Source organism: Chroicocephalus ridibundus, chromosome 22, assembly GCF_963924245.1.
Source record: "Chroicocephalus ridibundus chromosome 22, bChrRid1.1, whole genome shotgun sequence".
Lineage (NCBI taxonomy): Eukaryota > Metazoa > Chordata > Aves > Charadriiformes > Laridae > Chroicocephalus > Chroicocephalus ridibundus.
In genome coordinates this window covers 1,533,994-1,553,175 of record NC_086305.1, presented here as the reverse complement: position 1 = coordinate 1,553,175, position 19,182 = coordinate 1,533,994, and the positions used below count along the sequence as shown (strand labels likewise).

At 53.1% G+C, this 19,182-nt stretch overlaps 1 protein-coding gene across 16 annotated transcripts in view; it reads left to right on the top strand.

Annotated features, from left to right (window-relative positions):
• Positions 1-19,182, top strand: part of PTPRS (protein tyrosine phosphatase receptor type S) — a 162,911-nt gene that overhangs the window by 45,906 nt on the left and 97,823 nt on the right. For all 16 annotated transcript variants that reach the window (XM_063357691.1, XM_063357693.1, XM_063357689.1 and 13 more), the window contains one exon: positions 18,263-18,430. In XM_063357691.1, coding sequence (XP_063213761.1) covers positions 18,343-18,430 — 88 coding nt within the window. In that variant the 5' untranslated portion in view covers positions 18,263-18,342. The remainder of the gene's footprint in view (positions 1-18,262; positions 18,431-19,182) is intronic.

Genomic DNA, 19,182 nt, shown 5'->3' with positions numbered 1-19,182 from the left:
CGTGAATGCTTTGCTTCTCCCGGGGAGCTTGATTGGGCTGAAATGGGTGGCTGAGAGCGCCTTGCTGTGCTGGCTGCCTTTTGCCCACTTTATTTAATCGCCAGCCTAACCGAGCCCTCTCCAGCCAGATATCAAAGGTGCTCGGGTGTCGTCTCCAGCTGGGTGCACACAGCGGCAGGTGGGGAGGTCGGAGGCGTGTGTGGGTGTGCGGAGCCGAGAGTACATCTCTGGAGCTGGGGTTCCTCCCGTTCCTCAGCCACGTCTCTCGCCCCAGGTTTCTTTCCCCCGGAGAGCTGTGCTGCGAGCCCCGTGGGCTTGTGGTGGTGGCTGGAGGGGCAGCAAGCCATGCCTGAGACCCACAGTGTCGGCACCTCCTCCTGCACCTGGGAAACTCCCTGGTTGGAAAAGGTCCTAAATGCTCTGCTCCTCCTGGGGCCAGACCGCAGCCACGGCTTGATTAGTTGTGGTGCAGGGAAAAGCTAGTGTCTTTGGGGTCTGATACTCCCCTGAGCAGATGTGCCTTTGCATCTCATCTGGAAGGCTGAATTTATCCTGGAAGAAACTGGATGCAACCCCAGATTGGTTCTGCTGGAAGAGCAATGATCATCAAAGTCCCCTTAATTCTCAATTAGTCTGTCTGCCCAAGGCTTTAAAATTGGTTAGATAAACTGCATTAAAAGTTAAATCTGAATTAACCTTCCCTTGCATAGACGACCCTTTGGAGCCCCGACTGCGGCAAAGCAGGGCTGGGTGTAGAGAACAGAGTTCCCATTGGGGCGGCCCCTTTCTGGGGCCAAAGTGGGTGCTTTTGGGTGCATTCCCCTACAGGACACCCATGGCAGCAGGGCTGCTCCTCCTTGTGTGGCGCAGCCCCGCTGTGAGCTGACCCTTGGCACAGGGCTGCTGTGCCGGGGTATTTTTAGAGAAGATAAGAGCGATGGCAGGAGAGAGGGCTCTGTTCCAGGGAGCTCCGACTCTTTAATTATGTTTTTGGTCTAGAAAATTATATGGTTCCTAGAGCGTAAATAGAGAACGTATGGAAGGTAATTGCACCTCCGGGTGCAGATTAGCTGGTAGCAGGGAGAGGCTGCGTGGAGGCCGGGATCAGAGGGAAGAGCTGGGCGGAGGGAGAGGGAGAAACCAGCTCCTCGGGGCTGCTGGGCATTGCCCTGCTGCGGGGCGGCTGCACCCTGGACCTCCGGGTGGACCCAACAGGTGTCTGGGGGGCCCTGTCCCCATAAAGGCGAGGACCAGTCCCATGAGCCACACCACTGCCATTAGTCCCTGCATTCTGGGGGCCGTTGCCTTCAAACCTGCCTGTGGGGGTACCTCATCGGGGCCTCCCTGGGCACAGAGGCCAGTCCAGGTTTACTGGAGTTAATGGAAATCTGTCCCCCGCCTCTGGCCGGTGTGTGCCCCAACCCGCGTTTGGCTCCGTAGGGAAGAAGGAAATTTAAAATGTGTTTTCATGCTCGTGCCTTCCATCCTGCTCAGGAGTGGGGTATGTGCAAGGAGAGACTCAGTTTTCTTTTTTTTCAGAGCAGCCCTGATTTCGGACGTGTAATCCAGAAGTGCATGGGTGTGGGGTATGGGGCTTGGCGTGCATCCCTCGCTGCTGTGCGCTGCCAAAAATGATGCTCTTATTCTGCAGCAGAAGGGGCAAAAGCAGGAGCTTTTTCTTTTAAGTGCCTGTTTTATATGGACAAGCTTAATTTTTGGTGCTCCGTTTTAAAGAACGCATTAAATTACAAAACACCCAAAGCTCTGCATTGGCGGCGGTGATTTTCTGCATGGTTCCCTCTCCCTTCCCTCCTTCCATGAAGCGCGATCAATTTGGTTGGAGGATCCTGCAAACAAAGAGAAGGGTGTGAGCTTGGGCTGCCGCCGCGCGCGCCCGGGAGGATGGCGAAGGGTGAATCCACCGGGTGCTGCTGAGCGTGACTGGTCTTGCAGAGCTGAGTACCTGCAGCGACGAGAGCTGAAGCCTTCGTTAGGTGCAGAAATGTGAGCAGGGACCTGCAGTAACCCTGTCCCCGCATTTGCATGGTTCCCTGCTAATAGAGACAAGGAGGTTTGTCCAGGTGGGACCTCATTGTCCAGGCACCTCCTTCCCAGTCCCCGGAGTCCTGATGTTCTTGGGATGTAGAGCCTATATTCGGGGCGAGTCCAGCAAACTCTTTGCTTAAGAGGAAAATCAAAGGTCTTGATGATGGGAGGAAGCCTGACTGCTGGCGCTGGGAGGTGGGAAAGGGACTCTGGAGAAAACAACTGGGATTGGATAAGGAAATTTGGGCTTCAATCTCAAGTCCTGTCTCCAGCTGCAGTTTGTGAAGCAGTTTTGCAGAGCCTTCCCCCAACCTCCCTCCTCGGATTTAACCCTCCACCTGGCCGAGTGCTGGAGATATGGGATTTTGCCCCCCCCCTTCCTTCTTCCTCACGGTTCCCAGTATAAATACATGGAGCAAAGCCGCCAGCTCTGTTTATTGAACACAAATAGAAGATAAAATAGTGGAAAACTAATTTTTTCATGCTCATTGGTGGGAAAGATTAAAATTATGCAAATCCTCGGCAGCGGGCTTGGTGCAGAGATAAGGGGATGTTCAAGTCGGCTGGCTGCCTGCTAATTCACTCATTGAAAAAGAAATGAGCAGGAAAGCTGTGATCAGCGTCACCGGCCCCTCATGGTGCTCACGGGGCTGGGATTTCTTTGCTGTGCTGGGAGGAAGCTGAACAAAGGAAACCTTTTTTTGGAGGAGTGCAGGATCCATGCTGAGATGCTCATCCTGAAATCACGTGTCTGCCGAGTGCCGGCCGCGATTGCTGCCTGATGAGCTCTGGGATACAGCACCTAGACCTTGTCCGGGGTGTTTCTGCTGACCTCCAGCCAGTTTGCGATGACTTGGAAACCCCTGAAAGCTCACGTGCTTTCCCCCCGCAACATGATGATTCTGGGGGTGAATCAGGTGAAATCTGCCATCTCGATCCCTCCATTGGATCCAATAAGAAGAGCAAGGCTGGGAGTTGAGTGGAAAACCACCAGAGATGAGTGAGGCTGGTGCCTGGTGCGTTCTGCTGCACCGGTGTGATTCCTGGGGGGCTGCAGGAGGCAAAGGGGGGTTGAGCAGGAGGTTCACTAACCCCATACGAAGCACTGTGCAAGGCAGGGGGAGGGCAGGTCTGCGCTGAGCACCGGGTCTGGACTTCACCCTGCGATCCCAGCGCTGCTGTCCATGAAGCGGTGCCCATCTCTCCCCGAGAAGACGCCAGCTTTGTAGTGGAAAGCAAGTCTTGAAATTCCCCGTATGGGCACATTAATTAATTTTTGCAAAGCACCAGTGCTGTGGGGGTTTTCCCGGGATGAAAGGCCTGTGTGTGTGTGTCCGTGAAGGATCAGGGTATGTGCAGATGTGTTTGCGGTCAGGAAAAAGCAAGTGTGAAGCAGCATCCCATCGCCCCCGTGACTCCGGGTCTCTGACTCAGCCCTGCGCTTCGGCTGAAGGAAAGATTTAACTCCTTTAGACCAAACCGAGCCTGTAATGCCAGAGAGCATTAGCTGGCCACCGCTCCCCTCCTGGAGAGAGATGAGGGCAAATAGTGGGTCTTTGCTCGTTGTGCTGCACGCTGTGCCCAGCGCAGGCTCCTCGGCCATCCGGCCCGTGCATTTATTTCTTGAAATCTCAAGATGATGCTGGTGTGCGATGCCCAGCACGGGGGAGACCAGTACTGCCTGGAAACCAAAACTCTGCAAAGCAGCTCAAACTGCCGACCGTGCAAAGGCACCCATAAAATGACGACGGCTGCTCATGGTGCTGGGAGAGGCACCCGCTGCCAGCGTGTTTTTGGAAGGGTTTGTCTGACTTCCTGTCAAATCAATATTTATTCACAAATCTATTTGTTTGCTTTTGTCATTGAAAACTCTTGTGGGTTTTTGTGTGTGTTGTTTTGTTCCCCTTGTGTATTTTTGGCCGCGCAGTGCTGGCGAGAGGGGCTGCTACAGCTTTTGCTGGCTCCAGCCATTCCAGCTGCTTCTCCCAACCCATGGTTTTGAGCCTCTTTTGTAAGGAGGGACTCGGCTGGCAGGAATCCTCTGGCTGGGCGCGTCTTTCTCCCCACGTGTCCTTGGCCCAGAGGTGACAATGCTGCTGGGATTGGAAGGGGTTGACCTTAGCGAACGCAGACGGTGTTTTTCCACGACTGCGTTATGGATCGCGGTGGACGAGGGATGTGGAGGAGATCAGCTGCCCCCCAGAACGCAGTGACAGCGTCGGTGCTGGATCAGACCTGTGTGTTTGGTTTTCCTTCGTCTCCATGGCCGTAGCCAGAGCCATTGCTGTTTTATGGGCACAGTGGGAGTGTGCTCTGGGTCCTGGGGCGTGCGTCCCCACGAGCCCAGTGGTGCGGGGCTGCCTGGGTGGCAGCGTGCCGTGCCGCAGCCCCTGACCATCCCTCCCGCTGCACCAGCCCTGGCAGCCTGCCTGCGACCGAGGGAGAGTGCGTGCGTGAGCATTTCCCTCCAGGCCTGCAGTCGTACTCGAGTTTCACCATCACCACTAACCTTCCCATTCATTTGTTTTTCCATTTTACTGTGAGTGAAACAAATAATGGCTTGAGCTTCTCCCTCCCTCCGGCCGCTCTCCCCCTTGTCTCTGCCTCCATCCCCTGACTCATTCCCGACCGCCTGAGCCCATCCTACTGGTGTTTGTTTTCCTCCCTGCCCATGCTCTCACTTTCTTGCCGGTTTATTTGCACTACCGTAGTGCTTAGGGTACGGATGGGGACTGTGGATGTAGCACCTCTCTTTTGGTTCCAGCTGGCGTGGGTCCAGCTGTTTGCAGGGCTCTTTACACCTGCTAAAAGCTGCCTCTGATGGAGATGGTGCCGCGATGGAGGCGCAGCCCCGGGCCTGGGGCTGGAGCTGCAGGTGGAATCAAAGAGGGATTTTGTAGCAGCTGGTCAAGGACCTTTGGTCTGCAGAGCACCCTGGGCATGGGGAGAGCACTGCCGCCTCCTGGGGTTGTCTGCGGGGCCCTGTAGTTGGAATATTATTTATCTCCCCCTAGCCAAATCACGCAAAGCTAAATTGAGCTGTGGCAGGCAAAAGTGTGAAGCGTATTATTAGGAACAGGGAGCTCTTGTTCCACAGCTGCTGCTGCCGCTGCCGTTGGTAATTAATGTTTGAGGAATTGCAGATCTTCATTAGGAGAACAATTAGATTAACGAGAGAACCCGAGCTGAGGCTACAGGAGGAAAGGGTTGGGGGGAGGCTTTAAAAACAAAATAAAATGCCACCCTGGCACCCTGCCTTGCTGCTCCAGAGACGTGCCGATGCTCTTGGAGGTGTGCCGGGAGGACACCAGTCCTCTCTGTCTGAGCAGTGACAGGCGCTAACGGACTCACATGGGGGGGACTCGTGCGGGGAGATCGTTGTGGAGAGGAAAGAAGCACTCCATGATCATCATAAATATTTAAGGCAGCCCAGGACCCATTGTTCGGCCATGGCACCAGGTTATTAGCAGAGAGAGCATTGGGTGAAGGCTGTCCAGGGCTTAGCGAGGTCCTGCGCTGGCATCGTTAAAAGCTTTAATTGGTGTCCTTGTTGCTGGAAACACTGACCCCTGCAAGGCAAGAGCCACCCTGGCTGCAGGGTATCGCCTTCAGGGTCTGGGCTTTAATTCAGGCCAATGAACAGGCCTGAAGTTGAGAAATTTAAGATGCTGCTTAAAACTTTTTTTCAGCGAGAGGTTTTTAGGGTTTCCCCAGCCCTTATTTTCTTCCCCATGGGGGGGCCCCATGCTGGGGCCATCGGTGCACCTGCAGCGGGTTTGCCCTCGCATAGTGTGGTCGGTGTAAGGTGCTGCACAACGCGCTGATGAGCGGGATGCAGCTGGAATTCGCTGAGGATAAATGAACCATTTAGAAAGGTTGTAAAATGATAGAAAGTAACAGCAGAAGGGAGGTTGGCAGGTCAATTAGTCCCTCTCGCTGGCCCAAGGCAGCATTGCGTGTTTGGAAGTTGTTTGAGGCAGATGCATGCCTGGTGTTCTTAAAAACCTGCCGTGACGGTGTTCCCGTCCCTGGGCTGTGCTCCCTGGCTGCCTGCGCTGCCTGGATGTGGCCCTGCTGGTTGCTCAGCCCCACACGGCCTCTCCTGTGGGGCACCGGTGATGTCCTCCCCTTCGGAGATGCTCCATGTCGCCCCTCCGGACCAGCCACACTGTCCCCCCACTTCTGATGAAAGGGAGGGATGGGCGATTCTCATACCCTCTGGTTTTAGGAAATTTGAGCACAAGAAACTCCATTTTTCAGCAAGGTGGAACCCCTGAGCGGTACAGACAGGTCTGAGCTGGGATGGGGGAGGCTGTGGGTCAGCTCAAAGCAGAGGGTGTCGGGGCTTGGGGGGTTGCAGGGTGGGCTCAGCTCTGTTTCACCCGTCACTGCTCCTCTTGCATGGGGAGAAAGTGGAAAGTTTTGCCTTTCAGGGGATGGCAGATTTCTCCCTTCAGTAATTGACGGGGACAAAAAAGTTGCGTTTCCCAGTGACTCCAGATGGTGCAGCGAGAATAAAAGCATTTTCTGCAATATGGTGGCTTCTGCGTGTCCGAAGGAGAGATTTGTTGTTGGACCCGTTCCTGTTTGGCTCAGTGCCTCTGAAGATGGACAAGTGATTACGGAGTGCTCTCGCTGGCTGGGCGGGCAGAGGGGTCGTGGGCTTTGGAAAGCTTCCTGCAGCCGCCCTTATCAAGAGTGAAAGGATCTGCTTTTATGAGGCAGTGCTCTTCCTGCCCTGCTGAAAATGGAGGACAAAAAGCATCCTTTTCCCTGGCCAGGCTTAGCTCGTTGCATGCTGATGGTCTTCACCTGCCAAGTAAATATTATTGCATGTTTAATTCATTGCCCACTTCTCGCGGGGGGTGTGCGTGCGTGTGCACATGTGCTGTTTGGCATTACAAAAGCATTGTCGTGAATACTCAGACAGCCTACTCAGAAAAGTCTCTTTGCCTGATCTTTGTGATGATTGACTGGTAACAAAGACACCTGGATGATCTCACCAGCTTGTCAAAAAACCCCTTGTATTGGTTTAAAGGAAAATACAAGATGACGTGCCTACCAGGTGGAGTCTTTTCGAATCCTGGATAATGGGTAGGTTCTCCCAGGGTCCTCTCGCAAGCTCCTTTCCTACAGCGTGCAGTAGGAGGGATATTATCAATCTCCGAATGCTTATAAATGTTTTAAGCCGCCTCTGATGCATTCCTGGTGTGGACAGGCTGCCTATGGGTTGCTTTCTCTTACGCAAGAAATGCAGCTACCTCTGGGGCGGGATGTCTGTTAGCCTGCCAGGACCACGCTGCTACAGCTGCTTGGAGCAGAAAGGGAGGAAAATCATATTTAATAGAAGTAACCCAGCAGGGCAAGATCAGGCTGTCGGGCAGGAGCTGGAGTATCACGAAGGTGATGTTACTCCCAATTTCTGCTTATTTAGCAGCCTCTTAATTCTGCATCTCATGTGGAAGATGAAAATTGCAGCAAAGCCCTGCCTGGCCAAGCTGCTCAGCCCAGAATTGTGCCTGGCTTGCACCACTCGGGCGTTGCTGCACGCTGGTGTGTTCTGTGGGCCTTCATTCAACGCGTTAAGGTAACTCCGGGAGGCACCGGCTAGAGCTGGGGCTTTCTACAAAGATGTGACAAGAGCCAGAGGCTTCCCCAGACAGACAAGCCAGAATTAAATCAGAGGGAAAGCGAGCACGGAGCGTGGACACGGCTTCCCAGCCCTGTTGCTGACCTTGAGCAGTGCAGCCTAAGACTCTCTGCAGCCTGCTCTGGTGTCTGCTGGTCTGCAGGGCTCCACCAGGCCGAGCAGTGACCTAGCATCCTCCCAGCTTAGCTCTTAAATTCAGATGAGATCATGGCAGCGAGTGATGGATGGGTTTTTTTCTTTCTCTCCTCCTTTCTTAATCTCCCCTGGCTGGTGGGTCTGAGACACAGGATTCCTGCCAGAGCAAGGGAAGGGATTTGCTCATCTTCTGTCTTGCAAGCTCAAAACAAAATCCTCTTTATGGAGTTTAACCCCCTGTGTTGGCTGGCAGTGCTGGAGCGCCTGGCAAGGAAATGGTGGGGGGAGAGGTACTGGAGGAAAAGGCAGGTTGAACTAGGGAGGGGAGGACCGGGAATGACATCTCTGTGTCCTCCGTGCCCTCCAGCCCCTCCATGCCCAAGGGCTGCACTCTGCCTTTGTGGTTTTGGTCTTCATTGCAGCGTGCTTGATCCTGGGGTGGAGGAAGCACACACAGAGGTGTTGATGGGCCGCGGGAGCTGCGTTGCCCTGTGTGCTGGCTGGCGGCGGGTCCCCGTGGTGTGGTGAAGCGTCCCCCGTGCACAGTCTTCCCATGCATGGCTCCAGAGCAGGCTGCCGCAAAACCCAGGAATTCTGGCAGCACTTACTAATAACCTTGATGAGCTTTACTTGCTGGTCGCTAATCAGCAAGATGCAAGCCGTAGCGGTGAAGCCGGCTCTACAGTATGGAGCAAGAAAGACAAGCCTGTCTATCCTTCTTACTGCGGCTCAGGATCCCCGTCCTCACTTGCTGCGGGATTTGCGGGTGCGGTTGTGCCGTGCGGGGAGCGCAGAGCAGCCGGACGCACCTTCCTGTTTCCACCGCTGCTTCTAACCCTTCCCGACTGAGGCACAACTGTGCCTTTTTTACGGGGTATGAGGAAACAAAACAGATAATCAGCTGCACTGTTGCCACAATGATTTTCATTTACCACAAAATAGTAATTAGGCAAAACTTTGCTTCACTACTTTAATTCCTCTTATTTGTTTTTTGCTGATAAGCCACTGTGTGCAGGCGGCTCCATCCTTGCACATGGACTGCAGCATTCCCATGTCATCTCCCAGCCTGGCTACCCAGAGATGTGCAGACAAGAGCGGCCATGTCATGTACAGGCCATAGAAAGAAATGTATTTCTTTACCTTTTTTTGTTTCCCAAGACTTTCTGCTTGCCCGTATGTGGGCTTGAGCTGTTCCAGCCTCTGGGCTTTAATTGCCTCTCTTCCTGAATGAGAAAGCAAAGGCAGTCCTTCTCCATCTCTTGGCCATTGGAGACCCTAAAAATGATAATCAGGGGGTTAAATTTTCCTCTGTCTGAGTGTAAATCCAGACCAGCTCCATGTGAGTCAACAGAAGCCTCTCTGGGTCCAGTGGGCTGTGACGGAGCCGGGTCCTTGCCTGGGTCTGTGGTGGGGATTGAAATTCTCCAGGGAGTTGGGTTTGGAGTGAGTTTTGTTGTTTGGTTTTGGCCTGTTGTATGTGTTTGTCTGGTTTGGGGATTTTTTGGGGGTATTTCTATTGTAGTTTATGGTACTGGGGACTCTGGGTAAAAAAAAAAAAAAAAAAAAAGAGTGATGCAAAATCTGGATGAAGCCGGGGGTGTTAGTGGTCCCCTCCCTGGGGCGATGCTGGTGGCAGAGGGGTGCACACACTGGCTGCTGAGCTCCTGTGGGGGCACCAGGGGTGTCCCACCGCCACCCGCCCACGGGGCCCATCCAGCTGCCCAGGAGCTCCGCGTTGGGCTCAACGGAGAGCCTGGAGGAGCCCGAGCGCGGATGAAGCTAACAAATGGAGGCAATCGATCAATTGCCTGTAATGAGAAGGTCGTTCTTGCGAGAGGGCTGGTGACATCCTGCACCAGTCCAGTGCCCTGAGCTGGAACTGATAAAGTACCCCCATGTTCCTAATTAACTTTCTTTAATTTTTTATTTTCCTTTTCATTTTTCATCTCTCTCCTGTCTTCTGCTTAGTCTGAAGGTGGGTGAAAGATGTTTTGCTTGGACACAAACTCACAGCAGCAACAGATGGGCAAGTTGCATCGCTCAGACGTAGCCCTGCCCTGCAGCGACGGATGTTTGCAGGGCAGTGACGGGCCCTCCGTGCTCCTGGCCCAGCTGCTGGGGCTGGGAACCCACAGGTTATCCTCAGGGGAAGGTTTGCACAAGACTCTTTGGTAACAACCACCTATCTGTGAGAAGGCAGCTTAAGTTGCTCTCGGCGGACAGCAGAAAACTGTGCAGGAGCTGGAGGAAGGCCAGGCACGTTTCTGTCAGCAGCTGAGCTGCCATCGGCGAGGAGTGGTTTTGTAAGACCCAGGAATGGTGTTTGACCCCTCTGCTTGCACGGGGGTTTTGGGGTGGAGCGGAGCGTCACTCCCTCCTGCTGCTGCAGAGGGAGGCCCTGTGCAGACCTGGCGGAGGGGGCGAGCGGTGCGGAGGGCGGAGAAGGTCGCAAGAGGCAGCAGCATGCACGTTGGTACGTGGAGGGAGCAGCAAGCCAAAGCTGGGGGGGATTAGCTTGCTCAGGGGGACAGATGCCATCGGGATGGGCTCTTCCCAGTGCAGGTCATCTTCATGCCATGCTGCAAGTCTCAAAAACACCGATTCCTCATTCTTCTCATATGTTCTTAGTTGGAGACACACAGATGTGAGTCCGGGAAGGTGGAGCACTGATCTGAACCTTCATTTGATCTTGGCTGGAAAAATGCTTTTTCTTAGCTTGGGCTCCAGACACGAGAACAGCTGCTTTGCAGTTTTGCTGGTGATGGGCTGTTGTTTGGTTGGGCTTTTCTTGAGGGTTTTTTTCTTATTTTTCTTTTTTCCTCTGCTTTCTTTGGGTGGTGCTTGATATCTCTGATTTGGAAAAGGTCCAGTGGTGAATATGGCCACTTTGCCCGGGTCGGAGGAGGGATGGCTGGGATGGGGAGAGGTGTTAGCGCTCCTGCCAGCACTCGGAGTGAGGACTTATGTAAAGGGACACAGAGCTGTGGGTTGCTAGTGACCAACATGGTTATAAATGATGTCAAGCCCCTTGCGAGGGATGATGTGTATATGCAGGAACTGCGTCTCGGTGCGTTCGCTGTAGGTCAGAAGTGGGCATATATCCCTTTTCCTCAGGCTTATTCAGGGATCCCTACCTGCTGAAAACATTTGGGACAAAGAAAAAAAAGATTTTGGTATTTTTTTTAAATTGTACATCATCTTAGTTGGCAGCACACCTAGTGTCCCAAAGGCCAAAGTGATTTGGTGCCGAGCACGTGCTCCTTTGCTAGCCTGTGCTTCCCTGCTGGTCCTGAGCCCGTTGTGGTAACCCAGCGTCACCCATCTGCCCGGCTCCCAGGTGCTTTGGGAGGGGGATGTTGGTGATTTTTCTCTTCAGCATTATTTTCTCGCAGAAAATCATGTTTATTCCCCTTGTGGAGGCTGGCTGGTGCGCGGTGCTGAGGATGCTGTGAGATGAGGCTGAGGGACGATTATTTACCCAGCGCTGTCGGCGAGTGCGTGGCAAGCGTGGAGACGAGATGCAGTCTGTGCCCCAAGGAACTCCCAGTCTGTCAGGCAGCTAAGCTGGGGCTAATGGTGAATGACTTCCTAAATAAATAAATAAAGCTCGAAGGCCTGAAAACAAACGCAAAGCATTACCCTGAACCAGAAGGAAATGCGGTTGTCCGCGATTGCTGATGCTGTCAGGCAGTCAGCGGAGATTTGCCATGGTTTGTTGGTAAATGCTGAAGGATGGTGGGTGTCTGCGTGTGAGCGAGGGAGGGGGATGGGGCAGAGGGGAACATGGTCCTGGGTCAGATCCTCCCCTGCCTTGCGCCTTCGTGCATCCCAGAGGAGAGCCCCGCTCCTGGCCTGAGTGCCCAGAGGCAGAGGAGAAGCCACATCTTCAGCCCAGCTCCGTGGTGGGCCCAGCAGGATGCTCCTGGGACTTCTGGCGGCTCCAGCGTTGCCTCCCTCTGACAGGCGGTGCCGTGGTGCTGGCACTGGCTTTTTGCTCTGCCTTCACTGCGGCAGGGGTGGTCCTTCGGGATCCTCCCTGGGCTGTGGCCGCAGCACCCCACAGCGTGGGTGGGGGCTTGACCTTAATAGGGGTGCAGCCTGGCCAGGGGAGCTGTGCTTCCTCCTCCTCCTCCTCATCCCCTGGCTGCCGGTTGCCTCTGGCTGCGGTGATGTCCCCTCTGCCCCTGTCCGTGCTGCGCTGCACCTGCTGAACGCTGCCCGGCCACCACAGATACATCACCGCTTGTCAGAGCTGTCACCCCGGGGAACGTGGTGGGGGGAAATTAATTTCTCCTGACGATTCGAACCCAACTTGAGCTCTCCTGTCTCATTTCTCCTGCAGTGACGATGACTTAACCCTTGCCGTGCCATCATGCCTCTGGGCAGGGAGCAGCATCTCTTACAACACTGACATTGCTGACCCCCAGAATGCCCCTCACGCCTGTTGCGTGGGGACAGTGCTGGGCACTGTGCACGAGGGAGGACCAGAGATGCTGCAGGAAGGAAAAAAATAGAGTGTGTGTGCATGTGCATGCAAAGGCAGCGAGAAGCAGTATGACTTCATGCTCACAGCACGGTCTTAGTGTGCAGTTTCTTCTGGTTTCCCACATTGTAAAGAGGGATAATACTGTCATATTAAAGCACTTGGAGATCTGTGGATGAAAAGCAGCATATACGACCATGACAGTCATGATCAAAGCTCTTTTTTCCCCATCTGTGTTTGTTTCCCCATGGAAGATAATACTCTGCCTCTTTCTTGTAAATATTTTTTTTTAAGATCTAAGTAATTCCCTGATAGATAAACAGTCACGCTTAGCTCTGAAGGATCTCTACTGGCTGCTCTAATTGTGTTTGCCAAGACCATGGCCTGCGTTTTGAAGTGGGCTGGGGAGTTGCATTTGAGCATAGAGGAGGAACTGCGCCCGGCAGCTTCGGAGGGGAAGGGGCTGACTTGGAAATACTCCCAACAGCTCATTTTTCAGGCAGGATCCTGTGTCTTTTGAGATCAGTTCTTTCTGCACAGCCCTTGGAGCTGGACACCTAAAGCCACCGGTTAATCTTAGGTGAGCTTTGCTGGCGGACGGGGGTTGTATTTGTTTCATTGAGGGGTATTGAAATGCTGCAGGATGGTGGGTCCCATGGATGACGGGAGCACGGCAGTACCACGTGCCCCGTCAGAGACCGGTCCTCTGAGCAGCAACAGGCTACCACGTGCCCGGGGCGGTTCTGCTGAGATGAAGTGGCCCAGAAGGCAAAGTCATTTTGGGGGCTTTGCTGGCCTAATGAGCGTGATTCAGCAGAGCTCGTTAGGAGTCTCCTCGTTTAGGGGGAAGGATGTGCACAGTTCTGGTACTGGGTCTCGCTGGGCCTTTCAGCATTTTTGCATTTGTGGTTGGCAGATTTATTTTGCTTTTTCTCTCCCCTGAGCTGACCCTGTGAGCAATGCTGTTGTGTGCAGATCTGGCTCTCTGGGTGAGCTTCCTGGGGGGCTCTCCTGTTAATAACCAAGATGTGAGGTCGAGTGGCTGCTTTTCAAGCAGAGGTATCAGCAGCATCTCCCTCTCTGCCCCAACAATGGCTTTCAAGTGCCTGATAGGGAACGGTGATGGCTGCAGTCTTTCCCCCCCTATTAAATAGGGTTTAGCTGGTCAGCGTCTTAGTGGGTGGGGAGGGGGAAAAGAGCATCAGAAACACGTACTTTGAAGCTCATGTCTTCATGCTCTGTTTCCCCAGGAAAAGAGGCTAATACTTGCCAGCAAAGCAACCTGAATGTGGAGACATGGGCCACGCGGCTTCCAGGGCCAGCATTGCCTGTTGCCATCTCCTTGCTCCCCAGCACGTGGGGAAGGTCCCACGCTGGGGTCCTGGGCCAGATCCCGGCAGGCAGCTGCCCACAGTGCACGAGCCGCCAGCGCTGGCATCCCCATCCCAGCCCCGGTGGGGTTGGTTTTGCTGAGACCAGGGTCTGAGATAGGAGCGAGATAGAAATGTGGGATGGCCAATTTAAATTTCATCTCTCCCCTCCCCAGGGGAGGTGACAAATGAGCTAGTGGTTGTGCTAAAAGCTTTTCTTTCTTTCTTTAAAGAGGTTGCTGGGAGGAAATGAAGTGACCCACTGACCTTTGTTAATACGCAGCACAAACTAAGCCGGTGCTGCTGGAAGGAAAAGAGACCTCAGTGCAGCCCTCTGCCTGCAAGGTGTTTGCTTCGATTGATATGTCTAATGGGAGTAATTCTCCCGCAGCAGCTACTGAAAATGAAGATGTTTAATCATCCGCTAGGTCTGTGTGGAACTTTTTGCAGAGAATTTCTTTAAAATCGCCCTTCTGCTTTTTGGATGCAGGTGAAACAGAAGAGAAGCCTAAATGCGTTTTTGTGAAATTTTTTCAAGTTGCTATATTCTAATGAATCGGAAAAGAAGGCGTGATCCCTCCCTCCTGGATTTTTTTTAAATGCAGAGCAACCATTTCAATCACCAGCTCCATAGGGGCCAAGGAAAAGTAACAAATGGCAAAATACCTGCATAGCTCTGACCCATCCCAATGTCTGTAACTGTGCAGACACTTGTTTTTAGCAGCGTTTCCCACAGGCTCCCTCTTCAAGCAGCGCGAACCAAGCTAGCTAAACTGGTCTGTAGGTAAAGCCCCCTCCTCCTACATCCCCACAGATACCCAAAGTAGCTTAAGGGAGTTAGATGTCCAGCACCTTCTGAAATGGGAGTTACTGGGAGGAAAATCTTCAAAAGCATCTTAGCGGCTTAGGTTAAGTCCCTTTGGCTCTCAATGGAACTTAAGCTCTTGAGAAATGTAGGTGGTTTTGAGCATTTTACCCTTTGCGCCTAGCACCCTTGGGTCCCTGGAGATCCCCAGCTCAGTACTGGCTGGAGGAGCACAACGGGAAGCTGCTTCTTGCAAACGCTTCTCAGTTGGGTTATTTTTAATAATACTCTTCAAGACCCTGTGCTCAGTGCTTACAAGATGCACACATGTACATGCTTAGAGCTAGAGATCAGGCCGTGCACAAGAATGAATGCTTTACAGGAGCTCTTTTGCTGTAAGAATTAGTCTTATTCCTGAAATGTGACCGTATCTAGCACAAATCTGACCCCACTGGGGGCCACGGCTTCACTTAATTGCATTCTTTAGCAAGGATTGAGGTCTATTAGGTGGTTTGCTTGTGTTGCAGGAGATCCTGTGCCAGAGAATTTAGTGGGGGTTTACAGGACTGTGGAGCAGCGCAGGAAAATTGCCATTATGTTTACTTGTGTGGTGCCAGGAGCTTGGCTGGGTGCTCAGCAGACAGGCAGGAGGAGCGATGCAAACCTGCTTCAAAGAGCATAGACAAGGTAAGCCGTGCACACGCAGAGGGGAGAGGATGGGTGAGGAAACTCTTGTGATTTGCGCATTCTTCAAAGCAATTCCCACTTGAATTCAGCACTGCCAGGAGAGCAAGAGAGCCTTCTTGCGTGGTGGCTGCCTTTCCAAATGTTGCATGTTCTGCATCGTCGGCAGGAATCATGCAGTGGATGAGTCTGTTTCCACTCCCCCTGCTGCCAGGGTGCTAACCAAGCAAGCGGAGCAAACCCCTGTCCCAGTGTCTCCGTGATATCTGCAGGGGAACCAGGTGGGTGCACGACTTGCTGTCCTGAAAATCCCGTATCCAGGAGGAGACAGCCAGTGATGTACCTGCTCTGAAGTATGAGTTGCTGGATTGAAGTTGACGTGTCCTCATATCTCTGCCAGCACTTTCTGTCTCCGTCAAGGGCTCGGGAAGCACATTAGCACCGGAGCGGAAGTGTCACCCTCTGGCATCTCCTTCTCTAATCTTGGAGCTGTTGCTGTATCCCCTTTACCAGACCTTCTCTATCGGAGCCCATTATATGGCATGAAAAGCTGCGCCAGATGTGGGAGCGTGGAGCTGCCAGGCTCCTCTCTGCAGAGGAGGTGGAATATTTCCATGACATGCCTGCATTCCGCTCCATCATCAGGGGGACTTTGGGGGAGCGCTGTATGGGGCAGCGCAGCCTCTTGGCTGCTCTGTGGAAGGTCACTGGTGCTGCCTTTGGAGAAAAGAGGCTCAAGGAGATGTTTGGTGGCATCTACCGGGACTGTGTGGGGAGGGGGGTATTGCTCTGGTAAAAACAAGAGTTTCTGAAATGCTGGCTGAGCTAGCCCTGTTGGGTTTTTTTTTAATATAGAGAACTAAAATGGTTGGGAGGATGCTTGCTCTCTCCCCCTCCAGCCTTGCTGGTGGGAACTAGGAGCTGCATGACTGAAGCAGGGAGAAGGGAGAGCCAGCGAACAGCAACGCGGTTCCATTTGTTGTGCTGGCGTTGATACCACATCCCCAGTTTAATTAACAGTTACCATCGCAGCTATTCATAATGTTCCCAGTCTGTGCTCGCCTCTGACGACAACAAAAGAAGCCCCAACCTGTTGTTCTGCACCCTGGAACCCTGTGAACCCCCTGTTAAGTCTGGCTGGAGCCTCTGTGTGTTTCTCTAAGTGCGTCTAGAACAAACATTTGAAAAGATTCCCAGTGATATAATCCAGATTTTTTCTCTTTTTTGTGATAGTATCGGTATTTATGCTCGATTTTCACGAGCCAGCACTGAAGCACGATGGATCCAAACTAGCACAGAGCACACAGCAGAGGCTTTGTAGTCCTCAAAGTGCAAGTCCAAAGCTTCTCTCTGAAAAGTTGCTCTTTAGGGCCGAGTACATATGGGGACTTCTTGTTTATCCTGGCTTTTCTTTTAATTCTCTACAGTTCAGCCTTGGAGAGTTAATGGGACAGAAAAAGACTAAAATGCCCCTTCGCACTGCCTGTCCCGACGGTCTCATACCCTGATGTGTATCAGAAAGCTTAAGCAACCTCACTATCCCCTTAGTCCTTTTAAAGCCTTTGATCACTGTACAATATCTCCTACCTGGCTTCTCTCCAAAAGGTGATAAACCCCGGTTTTGATTTTTAATTGGGGTAACTGATAGCAGGAAGGCATCTGTACAGATCTGAGAGCATCCTTCGCACAACTCTGGCCCATTATTCTGGTGCTCAGAGTCTGCCTGATGGAGGAACCTCTTAGCTGCCGACCCTTTGAGGAGGTTGCGGCTGCAGTTTTTACTCTATTTTCAGCCCTTCTGGGGCAAAGCTTGCCTCTATCACTGAAGGAAACGTTTACTAGTATTGACACACAGGACTGGGGTAGTTGCTAAGAATACAGCTCCCTTAATGCCATTCCAGCTTTGCAAAAGGATCAGGATAAAGCTGTAAGCTCCGTTTGGAGCCAGGAGTTGTCTCCATGGAAATGTGCCGGCAGGGCAAGGGGAGCAGGCTGGCGCTGAGCTTGCTCTGCGCTGTCGCAGCCATGCTAATGTGCTGGTGCGGTCCTGCAGCCACGTTCTGCCACATCCAGGGCAGAAGTGGTCAGGAGAAAATCTCTCCCGCGTCCTTTGGAGGTTGTGTTTGCCTGCTGTGCCTTTTGGTCTGTCAGGATCGACTGCGGTACCCCCTGCTTCAGGTTTTTTCCTTTCCAGTTTTGTGTTAGCTCAGGTTGCTCCATGTGTTGCCGGTGGGGAAACTGAGGCACCAAGCAGGGAAGGGACTCTCAGACCTGCAGAATAGCTGCTGTAATCCCAGCTGTGGTAAGAAGCCTGGGGGGTTCGCCATACATTTGCCTTGCAAGAGGGGCTCTGGGACACCTATGCCGTCTCCAGGGCTGAGGTTCAGGCTTGCTGTGCTGGGCTGAGAGCTGCCTGCACGGAGCCTGCCTGCGCAGGAAAGAAACCCCTGCCCCAGCTGCATGGATCCTCAGCAAACAAAAGGGGACACAGGGAAGATATCTCCTGCTTCATCTTCCCTCTTGTGGGGGATTTTTTTTCTTCCTTCATGGGTTTTTCATGTGTGAGGTTTTAGTTTTTCTTCGCCTGCCCTGCACTTTTGTGGAAAAATGGCCCTTTAAGAGGGTCCCTGTGCCCTGTCGGGTCAGATCCCTTCACACCTCGTTGCTCATGTGCTACTCGTCCAGCGCAGCCTTTCTCCCGTGTTGGGGAGAGAAGCCGACGGGTGTTAAACTTTAAACACAGGCTCTGCACAGTTGGTGCCTCCTGATTACACTTCTCCGTCTTGTGCCATTCCCCTGCTTTGTGTGAGTGCGTGCACGGAAATTCACCATTGCCTGCCGAGGCAGGGAGGCTGGAGCAGGCTGGCCTTGTGCCCCCACCGGTCCGCTTGGCGATGGAGCTGGCCGAGTCCTTGGTGGCACCAAAGCAAAGGGCTGTCTGGCCCCCTTGGAGGGACCGTGCACAGCCACCACTTTCCAGGGCCCCGCTGCCTCTCCGGGCTCACTTCAGCTTCTCGCTCCCTCTGTGATGTCGGCTGCCGTCCTTCCTCTCTCTAAGTGCTCTTCCCTTTGCATTTGTGCATCCGCAGGTGCTGACAACGCTGGGGAGACGCTGTGAGTCCTGCTGACCCGGAGCCTTCCCGGCTGGGGCTGAAGGCCGTTGCAGAGGATGAGGATCCTTCCCAGCCCTGGGATGTCTTCGCTGGTCTCCCTCGTGAACCTCCTCTCCGTGCTGCTGATAGGCTGTGTGGCTGAAAGTAAGTGACTCTGCTGTCCCCCTGCCCCTTTTTTTCACCCATGGCTGGAGAAGGACAGCAGGAGCGGGGTCTAGTGCTTAGAGCCAGCAAAACATTCCCCTCTCCTTCTTAGCGTTAAAGAATTGATCAAGTGTCGTAATTTTTCAGCATCTTTAGCTTTCCACCAGTGCCTTCCTGTTGTTCCCAGTGCCGCCTTAGAGGGACGTTCCAGGGCAGCTAGGTCCTCACAGCCTGCTTTGAATCTCGGCTTGCCCCTGAGACTGCCGAAGAGCTGGAGAGAAGGGGAGGGAACTGCCTGACAGCTCTTGCCGGAGCCTTCCTCCCCCTTCTCCCAGCCCCATTCCACCCAGCTTGCCCATATTGTCCACTCCTGCTCTTGCCTTTCAGGCGTCTGTCAGCCACCAGTGACCGTTGTCCTGTTACTCGCTGGGGCTGGATTCAAAACAGCATCCAAAGAAAGAGTATTATGTTTCTTCTTCCCCTGAGCGAACCAGTTCCAGTTTAACACAGTTTTTATCTTTGCTGCCTTTCAATTCTTGCTTTAAAAAATGAAAAGGGGAAGAAAAAAAAAAAAGGGAAAATCTTCAGCAGCTTGAATGTAATGTTCCTTCGACATGAAGGCTGATCACTCGGGATCAGTGGGGAATAGAATCTTCCAAGCTGATAGAATTATGACTTTTTTTTTCCTCCCCAGCAAAGCTGCTTGAAGCTGGTGAGAGGGCTGCTCTGGTCAGCGTAGCCCTTGACAGCTT